The sequence below is a fragment of the Podarcis raffonei genome, chromosome 9, assembly GCF_027172205.1.
Source record: "Podarcis raffonei isolate rPodRaf1 chromosome 9, rPodRaf1.pri, whole genome shotgun sequence".
NCBI lineage: Eukaryota > Metazoa > Chordata > Lepidosauria > Squamata > Lacertidae > Podarcis > Podarcis raffonei.
The window spans coordinates 77,707,243-77,723,022 of record NC_070610.1 but is presented as its reverse complement, the minus strand read 5'-3'; the positions used below and the strand labels follow the sequence as shown (position 1 = coordinate 77,723,022).

The window sequence follows — 15,780 nt, the reverse complement described above, 5'->3', positions numbered from 1 at the left end:
AAAATCTTCTATGTTTTCTTACCACATGAGTTTCTTGTAAACAAATAATATCCAAATTTTCTTTGAGAAAATATGCTCAATTTTATTCTTTTAAATTTTATTATTGTCCATTAACATTCTATGTCCATGTTCAATGCCATTTTTGTTTCTTGTTAGTGTTTTGCTATAAAAGTCTTTAAGGTTCCTCCTCCTCCTCCTCCTCCTCCTCCCCCTCCTCCTCCTCCTCCTCCTCCTCCTCCTCCTCCTCTCCTTGTCCTGGTATCGCAGCAGCTTCTTCTTTACCCAGTTCCTTTGCATAATTTCTCCAGAATTTGTCAGCCTCCTGAATGCTTCTAAATTTGATTTTTTTCTCTTTGTAATAAAAAGAGACCCTCTCTGGAAATTCCCATTTGAAATTGATTTCGTTCTTCCAAAGAGTATCAGTTAACGTCTTGTGAAGGTTCACGTTTTTTCAGGAGCCTCATGGCAATGTCTTTAAAAATCACTGTGAAGACACCATCTATGCAAAGTCTTTTCTGTCTGTTCTTTTGTAAAATTATGCTTCTCATTTCTTTGTTCTTAAAAATAATCAAACAGTCCCCTGGAATGTTTTTTAGCTTTAGTTGATTTTGCTTTGATTCTGAATGCACTTTGCATTGCGTTATCTATTTCTTCTTGTTGCATATTTAACCATTGTACAATTTCAGAAATCAATTTATTTTTAATGTCCTCTCCTAGGATCTCTGGCACTGATCTAAAACACAGATTTGATTCCCTTTGTTTCATTCCATTCATTGTGATAGCGTCCCATAATTCCTCCAGTGCTTTGTTTAAGTCTGATACCTCTCCTTTAAATTTCTCTTCTTCCTTTCTTACGTCCCTCAAATCCTTCTGGGGTTCTTGAAGTTCATGGTGTTCTTGACTTTTCCCTCCCTTGTATATAGTTCCTGTTTTGTCTAGCCCTCTGCCTTTTTCCTCCTTCTCAAAACAAGCGCCCTTCTTTACTTTTGTTTCCTTAGTTCCATTACGTCTAGTAAACAATACTGAAGGACACTACAACTAACAGTCAAAGATTCTCACAGTCAAAAAGCCACAGCAATGAAAACAATACGGGAAGGAGAAGAGGAATCTAGTCTATTACAACCAGCCTAATAAATCCAAATTAAGGTGATCTCTTAAAGTTTTAAAATTAAAGGTTTTAAGTAGAATCAAAGGGCAAGGACAAACTCTTCAGCCACTTGCTTGGCTTAATCCATACTTATGCCAGACTTGGAGAGGAAGTAACCATTAAAATAAATCTGAACGACAAACAAACAATCATTTCTGCCACTTGCTGGCTTAATCCACATATAGGAGGGTAGGAAAAAATAAAAAATGAAATGAAATAAAAAGCGGCAGCCAGGCTAATCTTAAACGCAAGGCAATGTGTTCTTTCATGCACAGCACCTGCCCCCCCCAACCTGGGAGGCTAGATGATCTTGAAAGTTTTAAGGTGGTACAATATGTGAAATATTGCTCAGGGAACAGGTCCTGCGGGCTCCCATTGCGCACACTGCTTTCCCGGACCTCTGAGCTTGGCAGAGCAAAACACAGCGTATAAAGCCTTTTAGCCTTCTGTCCTCTGTGCTAGAAGCATTTATTACAGCAGCATAAATCATCCAGTATTGGGCAGATAGAAAGACATGTCTGCTCCGGACAAAAACGAAACCAAAATAACAGAACAAAGAAAGCAGGTCCCAGATGTGTGATGCAGGATCTCTCCGCCACCTCAGAAGGCAGGACGCACACACTGAGCTGTTTAACCCTGTAAGCTCAGGTTCTCCTCACACAACACCCCTCTTGTCCTGCACTGCTGGGGGGCGTGTAAGTATCACCACTTACCCCAATACCAAACCTCCACAGAACTCCCCATGACGTTGGAAGCTCAAAGGTTTCGTTAATCCATCTGCCAGGTTGTTGTGGCTTGGACAGTACTGCAGCCGCACCAATCCTGACTGAACACTGACACACATTTTGGAAACGTATGTCTAGATGTTTGGTTCTGGCCTTAAACTGCCCAGACTCTGCCAACTTCAGACAGGGTTGATTGTCCTCCTAGACAGTGATGGGCAAGCAACTATCCTCATAGATTTCTTGAACCAGACACCTATAGAACTCCAGTTCCCGGCACAGCTCCGACAGTGCGCTGAACTCAGCCTCAGTAGAGGACAGTGCAATGAGACATTGCTTCTGGGAGCTCCACCCAACTAGAGATTCCCCAAACTTTATTACCATCCCAGATACAGACTTCCTGTCGTGCAGATTCACCCAGTTGCTATCTGCCCAGTGCATCAGTTTGATGTCACCCTTGGCTGACAGCTTGAAACAGAAGTCTTTGGTATCTTGCAGGTAACACAGCACCCGCTTAATACCATTCCAGGCCTGTATGCTTGGGTTTGTAGCTTCCTGGGTGAACAGATTGCAAGCAAAAGCAATGTCTGGCCTGCTCCATTGGGACAGATACAACAGACTACCCAGAGCTGACTGAAAGAGCTCAGCGTTTTCGAACTCAGCACTTTCTGCTAGCTGACTGTCTTTCACGTACCTTGTCTCCATGGGAGTCCTAACCCCTGCACAATCAGACATTCTGAACTCCTCAAGCAACTGCTCAATCTTGCCTTTCTGACTGAGCAAGAAGCTTCCATCTTCAGACGTACACCTAGGTAAATCTTTACTGCACCAGGGATTTGAGCTGAAAACTCTTTCCAAGCTCTTTGGCAAACTTAGGCACCTGTTTGTTTGGCCTTGAGACATGAATAATGTCATCTACAAAGACCAGCACTATTTCATGTGACTCTTGACCCTTTAAGGTTCAGGCAGCTGTCAGCAAGACTCTTCCTGAAACCTAGCTTCTCTAAGGCTTCAGGCAAAAGTTCCAATTTCCAGCCGATTGCTTTAAGCCATAAATGGACTTATGAAGTTTCCACACAGTATTTGGCCCATTGCCCTCAAACCCTTGCCCTTGAGACATGAATAGTGTCATCTACAAAGACCAACACCATTTCATGTGACTCTTGACTCTTTAACTAGAGCCAGGGCTTTTTCGGCTGTGGCTCCGACCTGGTGGAACACTCTGTCACAAGAGACTAGGGCCCTGCAGGACTTGACATCTTTCCGCAGGGCCTGCAAGACAGAACTGTTCCGCCAGGCCTTTGGCCAGGGCACAGCCTGACTCCCTCCCTCGGCAATCTTCATGGAGCTCTGGCCCAATGGTGGCCAGTGGCTTGAATTTAATTAATTTTATAATGAATGATTTTAGAGTGTTGTTTGTGTTGTACTTTTCTACTGTTTTATTGTTGTTAGCCGCCCTGAGCCCGGCTTCGGCTGGGGAGGGCAGGATATAAATAAAATTTATTATTATTATTATTATTATTATTATTATTATTATTATTATTATTATTATTTAAGGTACAGGCAGCTGTCAGCAAGACTCTTCCTGAAACCTAGCTTCTCTAAGGCTTCAGGCAAAAGTTCGAATTTCCAGCCGATTGCTTTAAGCCATAAATGGACTTGTGAAGTTTCCACACAGTATTCGGCCCATTGCCCTCAAACCCTGGAGGAGGAAGCATGTACAGATCCTCCTGGAGGTCTGAGTTCAAATAGGCCACATCCACATCAAAGTGATGCTTCAAACCTCTTTGTGCAGCAATGGCTAAGAGCATGCGTAGAGTTTCTCTGAAAGAACATCAGGGTTCCCATGTATGCGTGTCCACCCATTCTGCTCATAGAATTCAGCACTACTGCTGAGCAGAATCCTGGACTGATTGCCTGTTGGATAGGCAAATCTCCACCCCTTGGTCCCTGGCTCAGACCCACAGATAATCATCTTTTGGGACCTAGGGCCACCCTTTCTGCACTTGGCCTTTGGCACAAGGACTCAAGCCTCACAGCCAAATACACTGAAGAAATGCAGCTTGTTGTAGGGTGTGTTCAATGTGAACACTGAAGTCTTCCAGGCTTCAGCCCAAAAGTGTTGGGAAAGCCCAGCATCAAACAACAAAGCTGCGGACATCTCCTGAAGTGTTCTGTTCCTGCATTCTGCAATGCCATTCTGTTGGGGACTGTGTGGAACTCTCAACCTGTGACATATTCCCTTCTGGCAGAAGAAACTCTGCAGCGCAGACCTGGTGAATTCCCCACCGCGGTCAGTCTGAAAGCTCTTCACGTGTGTGGAGTATTGCAGTTCAACTGCTGCAATCCAATCTCTTATCAGCGGCGTAGCCTCATTCTTGTGTTTGATTGAGAAAAGCCAGCCATTTCTATAAAATCATCCACCAGAGAAAGAGCAATTTTGGCCCCGCCTAGACTGGCTACTGGCATAGGGCCACACAAATCTGCATGCACCAGCTCAAAAGGTCTGGTGGTCACTCTTTCAGACCTAGGGTAGGAGCACGTTTTCACTTTCGCCTGCTTACAAGCCCTGCAATCAAGAAATTTAGCACATGATTTCATTTTGCACCCCACAGTGCACTCTGGGATCTTCTTCACGTAACCCCAAGACACGTGACCCATTCACCTGTGCCAAAGATGATGGCACGCATCATGGACTGGAACGTTGGCACATTGCACTTGAGCTGCCTCAGTGGTACCTGGACCTGCAAGAGAGGTTTCTAGCACAAACAGCCTATCTTCCACATTCCACACTGACCAGTTGTCACCCACCCCTGGAAATGAAACACATGTTATTCTCAAAACACACTCTATAGCCATCAAAAACAAGAGTGGCAACAGATAGCAGACAGCATGACAATCCGGGGATGACATACGCCTGAAGTTCCGTCTGTAAGAAATCACAGAACAGTGAGCCAGACTGAGTTAAAGCACATTTGGTTCCATTTGCAAGACAAACAGATTTCCCAGAATTCCCAGAGGTGCAGTTCCACAAAAGACCACAAGATGGCACAATGTGATGCGATGCTCCACTGTTGATCACAAAGGTCAGTACAGTGCTCTGTTCACAGTCCTTTACTGTTGCCATGGAAGCTGCTAAGTGCCTTTGTTCTGAGCCATCCCTGCCAGTCCCTCTTTGTTTCTGCTTACCACGTTTCGCAGACGTAACTGTACTGCTTCTTATCTGCTTGCCACGGGAGACGACCTTGCCTCCTTCCGTTGCCTCCACAGGACAGTCTCTCACGAGATGGTAGGGGGACCCGCATCTGTAGCAGCATCTTGAAACAAAAGCTCTCCCCACCACTCCTTCCTGTGTTCCCTGCACCCCCACCCTTGGGTGCAGGACAGCCTTGGCCTGTAGCTTGAACCCCAGCTCTCTGTCTATGAGCCTCTTCATCACATGGCCTCCTGGAGACAAAGTTGCAGCTCCTAGCTGTGATTTCAGGAACATGGCCCTCAAGTCTCTCACATCCCTCAGCTCCCGCTGTGGTTACACAAACCCTCTCCAGTACCTGCCAAGCAGCCTGAGCTGTCTTCAGACCCTCAAGGTGGAGCAGCAGCAAAGCGTCCATGCTTGCCCTCAGCATACACAGCACCCTCTGCTCTCTTCTCAGAGCAGGCCTCCCGAAGGAAAGATTCTGCCACGTTTTGGAAAACAATCGCAAAGGGCTGGAGAGACTCCCCGATCGAAGTCGAATACTCTATACCCGCTGGAGCATGGGAGGCCTATTTCCTCTCATTATATTCATCAAATCAGCTGGTCCCAGTTCTGCTTCCTGCTTCAAGTGAATTTGGCAAGGAATGGCCCCCTGTAACCACAGAAGAAATTACTGGCCTTATTCAATCTCTTAAATCAGGGAAAGCCCCGGGTGCTGACAATATCCCACCAGAAATTCTTAAGGCAAATGTTGAATGGTGGGCCCCTGTGCTAGCCGCCTTGTTCACTAGTATAAATCAAACGGCTATTATCCCCGAGGACTGGGGTTTAGCCATCATCATTCCAATATTCAAGAAAGGAAGCAGAACTGAGCCAGCTAACTACAGACCAATCAGTCTATTAAGTATTATTAGTAAACTATACGCTGCTCATTTATGTGATAAATTAGTGGAGTGGATGGAAAGAGAGCATATTCTATCAGAAGCACAAGCAGGTTTTAGAGCAAAGCGTTCAACTATAGACCAGGCCCTTATCCTTCAACACCTGGCAGACAAATACTCTAGAAAAGGGGGGTCTTTATATGCAGCTTTTGTGGATTTTAAATCGGCTTTTGATCTAATACCAAGGGACAGACTCTGGGAAAAGCTTGGCGCTACAAACATAGATAAACGCTTATTATGTCTTATCCGTGGTCTATATGAAAACACCAGGGTGAGGGTAAGATGCGATCGGTCAGGCCATCTAACTAAAGAAATTCAAACGCACTATGGGGTTAAACAAGGATGTGTCCTCGCGCCAACGCTATTTAATTTTTATATCAACTCTCTAGCAGTAAATATGGCAAAAGAAAATGCCCACCCTCCCAATCTGGCAGGTATGCCCCTCCCGGTGCTTCTGTATGCGGACGACGCAGTCCTACTCTCCTTTTCCTGCGTTGGCTTGAGGAAGCTTTTGAGATCACTTGCTGACTATTGTCAAGCGGAACAACTATCAATAAATTACAGCAAATCTAAAATTATGGTGTTTTCAAAGAAAAGAAGGAAACACATATGGAGAATTAATGGTCAACCTATTGACCAGGTAGCAACTTTCAAATACCTGGGAATAACTTTTCAGGAAAGGGTCTCGTGGCACCAACAGATGAAAAACGCCATTGCCAATGCAGGAAGGGCCAATAAAGCCCTTACAAGATTTTTTCACGGGAAAGGGGGTAAATACGTTCCGGCGGCCTCCCAGGTTTTTGCTGCAAAAATACTCCCACAACTCACTTATGGATCCCAGGTTTGCAGTTTTAAAAATTTTGCGCCTATGGAGGCATTTCAAACAAAATTCTATCGGTGTTTATTGGGGATCCCCCCCTGTGTATCTAATATAGCTGTCCGCTTAGAAGTTGGACAACCACCCGTTAACGCGCGGTTGTGGATTCTAAAGATACACTACTGGTTAAAACTTATTTTTTTCCCGGCCGGTTTGGCTCCTTTAACACTCTTAGACACCTTTCATTCTACCTGGAAAGCTTCCCTGTTTGAAAAGATAAGAAGCTTGGGATTCTCCCCGCAGATCTTGATAGCGGCAGGATATGAGAGAGCCAGAAGTCAAGTGCTTCAACGCATTAGGGACATAGAACTGCAATGTCATATGGGCAAAATGGATAAATATGCCACAATTAGAGACTTTGGGAGAGGGTTCTCACCCGCAAATTATCTGGCTGATTTACAAATACCTAAGTACAGACACTCCTTTACCCTGGCCAGATTTAACGTTCTGCCCTCTGCCCTGCTGCTAGGCAGATATGAGGGCAAACCATATGAGTCACGTGTTTGCCCATGTGGCTCATCGGAAGTGGAAACAAATCTGCATGTATTGCTGCACTGTAGTTACTACGAGGACCTACGCCTGACCTTTATTGCCCCAGTTCTACAAAAGCTTAAAAATGAACCAGAACTCCAACGTATGAGAGCCTTGGTAGAAGATAAGGTCCCTGAAATTACGATCAATGTTGCCAAATTCTGTGTAGCCGCTATTAGGCGCAGGAAACAAGAGCTTTCCAATGCCAATATGCAGGCGAAGGCAAATACTTAATTTTATTTACGCTGTCTAATTTTAAATTGCTGTTATGGCCTAATCTGTATTGAAATTGTCCTTTGTTTTTTCCAGTGTTATGCTGTGCTGACTAGCTGTACGAGTTAATCTGGTCTGTGACCGTTTTTAATAAATTTGATTTGATTTGATTTGACTCTTCTCAGAGCAGCCTCCACGTCTGCTGCAGCAGCTTCAGCAGCAGCCTGGATTGGTGGGGCTTGCATGCAATGCCAGAGCCCTGTGGCCAAAAACCAATCCCTTGCTCTTCTGGACCAGCACTCCCAGTTCTGCCCGTTGAGCCTTTCAAATGGGATGTTCAACATCTGCTGGAGCTCTGCCATCTCCTCCCCCGGCGCTCAGTACTCATGCGTGCCAGCTATCTTCCGAGGAGAGAGCTCCAGCTTCTTCCTTGCTAGCTCTCTCTGTGTGCTCCAAGCACACAGCTTCGCAGCAGCTTCAGCCGGCTTCTCCTTTCACCAGAGAGCTCAAACTGCTTCTGCTCTCAGCACAGCAGCAGGCAGGATCTCAGAGCACACAGACACAGCACAGACATGGAAAGCTTCCTTGCCTTTACAGCGTGACTTTCCGGCCACAACCTGTGAAATGTTGCTCAGGGGACAGGTCCTGCAGGCTTCCGTTGCGCACACTGCTTTCCTGGACCTCTGAGCTTAGCAGAGCAAAACACAGCGTATAAAGCCTTTTAGCCTCCTGTCCTCTGTGCGTGCCGTTAGTGTGCATAAATGAAGAGTCCACGTAGCTTCTCTAAGCTAGAAGCATTTATTACATCAGCATAAATCATCCAGTATTGGGCAGAAAGAAAGACGTCTGCTCCGGACAAAAACGAAACCAGAATAACAGAACAAAGAAAGCAGATCCCAGATGTCTGACACAGGATCTCTCCACCCCCTCAGAAGGCAGGACGCACACACTGAGCTGTTTAACCAACCCTGTAAACTCGGTTCTCCTCACACAACACCCCTCTCTTCAGATAGTTTGTAGGCTCAGTAAAATAATAGTAGTAATATGGCACTCTCTTTTGTTACAAAATGCAGCAGAGTAATTTAAAATGTTGCCTTAGTTTGTGAAAAATTATAGAAGAGAAAGAAACAAAAACAATGTAACAGTCTGAAAACTCTTCCCCAGCCGATCAGAAAGTCCCAAAAGAGGGGAAATAGACGTATGGAGCCAAGCTGGAGGGAGTATTTCTAACCCCACCCCCTATAGTTCATATAGCAAATAAAGGGGGGACAATTGTAATATTTCAAATTATAAATCCTGCTGCAGGAAGGTCCACTTGAAAAAACAACACATTTTTTCAAGAAAGTCATGCACTTTTAAATTGTGCCACAGTCGGGGTTGACCTCCTTATTTTCACCCTGCTGCCCTCCAAATCATCCAAATTAAATTACAGACCTGTATTGAGATTTCGATTCAGGTTTCTTTTTGATTGACACCCTGTCACTGAATCCCAGGGGAGCTTGAGGCTTCGTTCCTCAGAGACAGAAAATGGCTCCTTTGCATCCTCACCTCAATGTCACCGATCTTCTCCACTCCTTTAAGGAGCGATCCAGGCGGCAGAGAGGCTGCTTGAGGATGCTACAAGGCGCAATCCTTTTGGGCTTTACAATGGTTAGTAGTGCCTTTGCGTAATCCTCACTTTCTCTGCAGAACACAGATTTTCCCAGGAGGGCTAAATCCTGCTCCCTCTTGGTCCACGACTCTGGGAGGAAGAAAGGCCTTGCATTCTCCAGTGTCCATTGTATGCTGAATTAAGTTAAATATACCACATACAAATCACCACTCAAATGAGAAAAAACACACAGAAACAAAGCAGAGGGAGAACCAAGAAAGAAAAAGAGAGAATTAAACCAGGCTCCCTCTGGCCTGTTACTAAAAGGCAACATGACCTTGGGAGAAAGATTACAGGACCAGTTCATTCTTGCTTAAACCAGCTTAACCCAAAACAGCACCTGCTCTCAGCAGAATGGAAACTTACTTGTCAGCAAAATGTTCCAGGTTGCACCAGCTAGAGAAGGCACCAACTTCTAGCTTGTGTTAGAGAAAATACCAGAACCTTCTACTTGAATCAATAGGTAAGAAATGTTCTGTACGTACCTAAAAAATGCAAGCTATCACACTGTGAGCTTTGAGTGAAGCGTGTTATAGAAATTTAATAATAAGAAAACAAATAAAATGGCTACTAGGATCTAGGGGTCTAAGGAGACCACAAGCTTAACATGAGTCAAGAGTGTGATGCAGCAGGGGGACAGGGTACTAATGCTCTTCTAGGCTGCATCAACAGAAGTCTAGTGTCCGATTCAAGGGCAGTAATAGTACCACTCTACTTTGCCTAGGTCAGACCACACCTGGAGTGCTGTGTCCCATTTTGGGCACCATAATTTAAGAAGGATGTTGACAAGCTGGAAGGCACGCAGAGGAGGGCAACCAAGATGATCAAGGGGCTGGAAATCATGCCTTATGAGGACTGGTTGAGGGAATTGGGAACATTTAGTATGGGAAAGAGGAGATAAGATCGCCATCTTCAAAAACCTCCAGGGTTGTCACATGGAAGGTGAGACCACTTCCAGAGGGAAGGACACAAACCCATGGCTTCAAGTTACATGAAATAACATTCTGACACTAAGAGCAGTTTGACAGTGGAACAGTCTCCCTCGGGAGGTTGTGGACTCCTTTAATGGAGCTTTGTAAGCAGAGGTTAGATGGCAATCTGTCATGGAGGCTTCAGTTTGAGATTCCTGCATTGCAGAGGGTTGGACTAGATGACCCTCTGAGTCCCTTCCAACTCTACAATCCTATGATTCTATCAAGCATGTGGTAAAGAAACATGACAGGATGGAATCCCAACAGAAGTTTTGAAAGCCGGCTTCAGAACTTCTCTCATGAAACACCTCCACGACCTCCTCTTTGAGAGTTAGGAACAAGGATCTATGGCACAAGACACAAGTATCATACATACCACCAAGTTGATATCTTTTTGTCAATAAAAGTCAGGAGCGGAGAACCCTCTCCTCTCCTGGTAGCATCAAAGACAAGAAGAACAAGCAAGTTTATATTTATGTTTTTTATTCAGTCATCTGGTTGCAAGACAAAGAATCCAGGTCTCCACACAAAGGAGATGTTGCCTACTCTGAAGATCACCTCTTCCATCCCCAACAATATCCTGAGTACTTACAGAAAATCCCGGGAATCACACGCCTCTGCATTCTTTGCACCTGAATGCAGAGTGAGTGATGAGTTTGGGAGAAAGAGAATCTCCCAAACTTACCAGGGAGATCTCTGCAGTCTGCTAACTCCCCCCTCCTCCACCACTACCTTCAGCTATAATTCAGCTCTGTCTTCTTCTCCTCTTGAAACTGCTGGAGATAAGGGGGCAAACCTTCCCACTCTCCCTCCTCTTCTGAGAGGAGCCGAACAGACTGAGTGGACACTTCTGAGTTTTCCTGTTCAGTTCATTCCCTGACAATAAAGAATTAAAATATCAGTTCTCCTTGGCTGGGTATACAGGACAGATTGAAGCAATCACAACCACTTAACTCAGTTGATGGCCACAGTGCATAGGAGCCTACTCCTAGAGGTAGAGTCCCCAATAAAATATTTTAGGGGGCCGCCTCTCTCAAGTTGGTGGGCATTGCCATTCAAATGATGTGTGTGCACTGTCTTGTGATTGATTATGCAGGGGGGAGCTTACCTGTTCCACCCCCAAAACTTTATTCAAGTTGGCACCCCTGCGGCCATGAATGCCATGTAAGGAGCAGCACATGCTGCCAGTACTGGGCCTACACTGGTGTGGGCCCAAGTCTTGCCCCCTGCCAAGTTCTGAAGAAATCAAGAGCAAGTCAATGTGTTTGTTGTGGAATGTTGGCTCATTATCAGAGTAAGGGCGCTGGAATTACCCAGTGATAAAGCCAAAGTTGTATTTGTGATTAGTCTGCTAGAAGGGGACACCAAGCGCTGGGTGGCCCCCATTCTCATTGCCTGGCATGCATGGTTGTCCTTATGTGCCTTGTAAGGTAGCAACCATGGAGATCAGAAGGGGCAATGGGGCATCAAACACACAGAATAAGGAAACAAATATTGGTATGCATTGCAAATAAATACATTAAACAGAAAACAAGCTATGACTGGATGCTTCCATTCTTTATTTTTGTAGCCATCTATGTTTGACTTTGCAGAATAATTTCTTTTCAAGGTGTTTTTGAGTGCTGATGCCAAAGAGTCCCATAATCTAGATGGCAGAGTGTGGATTGTGCATTAAAACAGTGAGGTTTTGTTTGATCTCCTGGTTTTGTTTTTGTGTAGTGATCATGAGATCCAGTTTCGTTCATCTTAAAGTGTCTTCTTAGAGCCAAGCATCATTCGGCACCTTCTTACAAATGTACCCTATGCGTTGCTCACAGTGTAATGCTATCCAGCAATTCAAGTCGCAATCAAGGCCTATTGCAGCACAGTGGTTTCTGTCTTCGTTTTTAGGCTCATCTTTTTTCCAGTACCTGAAAAGAAAAGAGCAGCACTGATCAATCAAGATTGGATGTCTACTTCCTCACGCACTCCCTATGCCTTCTACCATTAAAAAGATGTTCAGCTCTTTCTCTCTTAACATCCACCCACAATTGGGATGGATTTTTCTCCCCAGATTTTAGAATTCTAACCATGTAAGGAAAACAACAACAACAACTGTGGGTCAAGACTGCCTCTTTTCTTTTCACATGAAGTGATTTCTCATAGGAAACTACAAAAAGTGAGGGTGTCACTTTGGAATGCTCAGAGGTACACACAAGAACTTTCAGTAAATTTAGTTTGGGCAGCATCCAATGCAGTACTCTTGCCAGGATTTCCATTTCTGCAACAGAACTGGCCCTCTCTCCTTTCCATATGCACCCACATCCTCCTCAGATCTGCTCTGGACAGTTGTGCGTGTTGAGAGATCCTTACTCTCAAGTAGCTGAGTTAGCACAGTAGTAATTGTTCTGAGCATATTAAAACCTTGTTAGATTTGCATCCGTCTTCATCCACCTCATCTCACATCCATCACCCACCCCATGAATGAGGAGAGCAATGACACTATACAGAAACAAAAATGGCTATATCTTATCTAAATCTAACATAATGGTTCTAAGTTTACTTTAATCAATTACCCATAGTTGACAAAGGTATCGCCCTAGCCTCACTCTTATTGTCATTTGCATTTTCCAGTGTCCATTGTGTACTGAATCAAGTCCCACTACACAGCACTAAAATTCTGTGATAAAGGTATTCTATAACTCCCTCATTTTTAGCTCTCTGTGAATCTATTAAATTGATATTACTAGTAATGGTGTAGTAGGTGGTTGTTGTTTTTTACTCCCATGAGATGTTTGGGTGAGATTTGCCCTTTGATCAAGTCTAAGATCACATACAGCAGTGGTTCCCAATTGGTGGTCCACGGACAACCCACCCAGGGGCTCCATGGTGTCATTCACATAACAAAAACTATACAGAGATATCAAAATGTTCAAAGGTACGGTGTGGCTTTTGAAAACGAAGGGGTCTGCAGTACTTAGCTAACTGGGAACCGCTGGCATACAGGTTTTAATTTCCCAGCTAGTATTATACAACCCCACGGCCCATTTGTAAAGTTTACTCAATACCTTTGCCAAAAAGGATTAGTGGTTGGTATTGGGTGCATCAATAGAGATGAATGTCAATGGATTTTATACCAGGAGACATTGCACAAATAGAAGGTGACCCTCTGTTAATCCGGACTACCTGTTCTACTACCAAACTGTGGATGAGCGAGATCTTCTCTGACCTTATCAATGCATCAACACAAGCTGAAAAGAGTTGTTAGATACTTAAAGGGAACCATGAACAATCTTAAACTGCCAGCTGACAGTGTTGCTCGGCTTTACGTTCCTGCAAGTCCTTTTGAAGCTGAACTAAGCAGCACAAACCATTTAAAAGAATGCCTTCAGCCTCTTCCGAATCACCACATTCATTAGGTTAGAGAAGCAGGAAGAGGAGCCTTCCTGCCTCTGCAGCCTAGTGAGAAGCACCAGTCACTCACCTGGACAATGATGTGGAGGAGTACATATGTAGATCTTTAGTAGTAGAGAAAATTGCATGGCAAAATATATTTGGAAAGGGAAAGAATCAATTATGTAAACAGAATCTGCAACTTTTTGGAATGCATGCCATTAACAAATGTTTCTGCAGAAACTTACGTGAATAAAGCCTCTATTCCTGACAGCCATCTCCATTTCTTTGCCGAGTCTTTAAAGACTCCAAACCAAAAAAACTTGTTACGCTTTTGTACTTGCCTGTTTATAAAATTCTAGGGTAGGGGAGTTGAGAAAGAACAAATAAAATATTTTAAGACAATGTCCCTTTCTCTGGGAGACTATAGCCCTTTACAGAAATTCAACAGGCATAAAACAAACACATTTTAAAAGGAGAAGGTATCACATTTGAAGACCCAATCCAAATTTTGGCGGGAAAGTGATCAAAACTATACATTGTATTCCCATCACCAATAATAATTTCATATACTGGATGTGGTATTGTCCCCCTGATCAAAATTATGATGCTGATGGTAATGACGATAATGACGAAGATGATGGTGATGGAATCAAGGAAGCACCCCTTAGAGGAAATATTGTAGTGAAGGGGAACTTCACCTGCCCTCACCGAGACTGGCTACATATGTCTTCCAGTCATGACACAGAGTTATAATTTCCAGATACTGTAAATGACTGTGCCAGAGAACAGTTGGTCTTGGAACCACCTAGCAGGACAGTGACCTGTGTGTCAAATACTCCAATTTCTGCATCCATGTTTGATGGTTGGTTCCAGAGACACTGGAATCAGTCCGGTTATGGTATGCTTGATGGCATGCTGATGGGATCTCACCCATGTCTGTGCCCTGCAGCACCCCAGTAGCCCCTCTGCCAGGGCTAAGGGGCTGGGAGAGGGATATACCTTGCAAGCTCCTCTAGAGTCATCTCCATGATACTCTCCTGCCAGGTTAGCGTGGTGAGGGAAGCCATTTTTTTCTAAGCACTCAATACATCTCAAAGAGCAGAGAAAGAATTTAAAGAGAATCCAAGAGATACATGCCTCCGAAGTATCTACACCTCCTCCTCTTCCTCTTCCTTGAAGATCTCCATCCGGACTGCCATTTTCATTCTATTAGAGCTCAGCAGCTCCAAGAAACCTTAGTTAGCCCCAGATGGTAGCAGCTGCTCCCTGCCCCACCCACCCTTGGCTTGACTGATGGAGTTGCTGTCTTGGCTGCATACAGGTAGATGTAACTTTCTTAAATGGATAGTGATGATAAGAACCCTTTGACTCTAGGAGACCCCCTACCTTTTTCAATACTCGGCTTTGATGCTCACCTGTTCTTGATATGTTTCCATAGAAAGGAGCTTGGCGCCTTCCCTCTCACATTTTTTTTTGGAATCTGCCCATGAATCTTGGTCAAGAGAAAGGAAATACATTGTCCTTTGATATATAATCCAACCATCATTCAAGTTACCAATAAGGAGGTCTTTGAGTCAAGCCAGATATGGAGGAAGAAGAGAAAAAGAAAACAAGATAGGGAATTCAATTTCAGCCTCATATTCAAATTCAAGATAGGGAATTTAAGGGGAACCACCTTGTATGCCCCCTACATGGATCACTGCCTTGCCGTGGCGAAGGGGCTTGAAGAACTCAGAGAAGCTATGAACTATGCCGAGCAGGGCACACAAGATGAACAGGTCATAGTGGAGAGTTTTGACCAAAAGTGATCCACCTGGAGGAGGAACCAGCAAGCCACTCCAGTATCCTTGCCAAGAAAACTCCATGGACAAAGACAATAGGCATATAAAAGTTATGACGCTGGAAGATGAGCCCCTCAGGTCGGAAGGCGTCCAACATGCTACTGGGGAAGAGCGGAGGGCAAGTACAGATAGATTTAGAGCTGATGAAGTGGCTGGGCCAAAGCCGAAAGGTCGCTCAGTTGCGGATATGCCTGCAAGCGAAGGGAAAGTCCAATGTTGTAAATAAAAATATTGCATAGGAACATGAAATGTAAGAACCATGAACCTTGGTAAGCTGGATGTGGTCAAAAATGAGATGGCAAGAATAAATATTGA

The 15,780-nt window shown here is 44.4% G+C and overlaps 2 protein-coding genes across 3 annotated transcripts in view; both read right to left on the bottom strand.

Moving 5' to 3' along the window:
- LOC128420553 (CD209 antigen-like) overlaps window positions 1–15,780 on the bottom strand; it is a 128,316-nt gene that overhangs the window by 45,887 nt on the left and 66,649 nt on the right. Inside the window, exons 8-9 of one of the 2 annotated variants that reach the window (XM_053402156.1) lie at window positions 15,040–15,191; window positions 12,025–12,159 (exon numbers count right to left, since the gene is read on the bottom strand). The exons of the other annotated variant lie outside the window; for it this stretch is intronic. Of the exons in view, the coding sequence (XP_053258131.1) occupies window positions 12,142–12,159; window positions 15,040–15,191 (170 nt within the window). The 3' untranslated portion in view covers window positions 12,025–12,141. Of the gene's footprint in view, window positions 1–12,024; window positions 12,160–15,039; window positions 15,192–15,780 lie in introns of those variants that run through there. 2 annotated transcript variants of the gene reach the window in all.
- LOC128420556 (CD209 antigen-like protein A) overlaps window positions 1–15,780 on the bottom strand; it is a 188,593-nt gene that overhangs the window by 154,835 nt on the left and 17,978 nt on the right. The gene's annotated exons all lie outside the window — the stretch shown is intronic.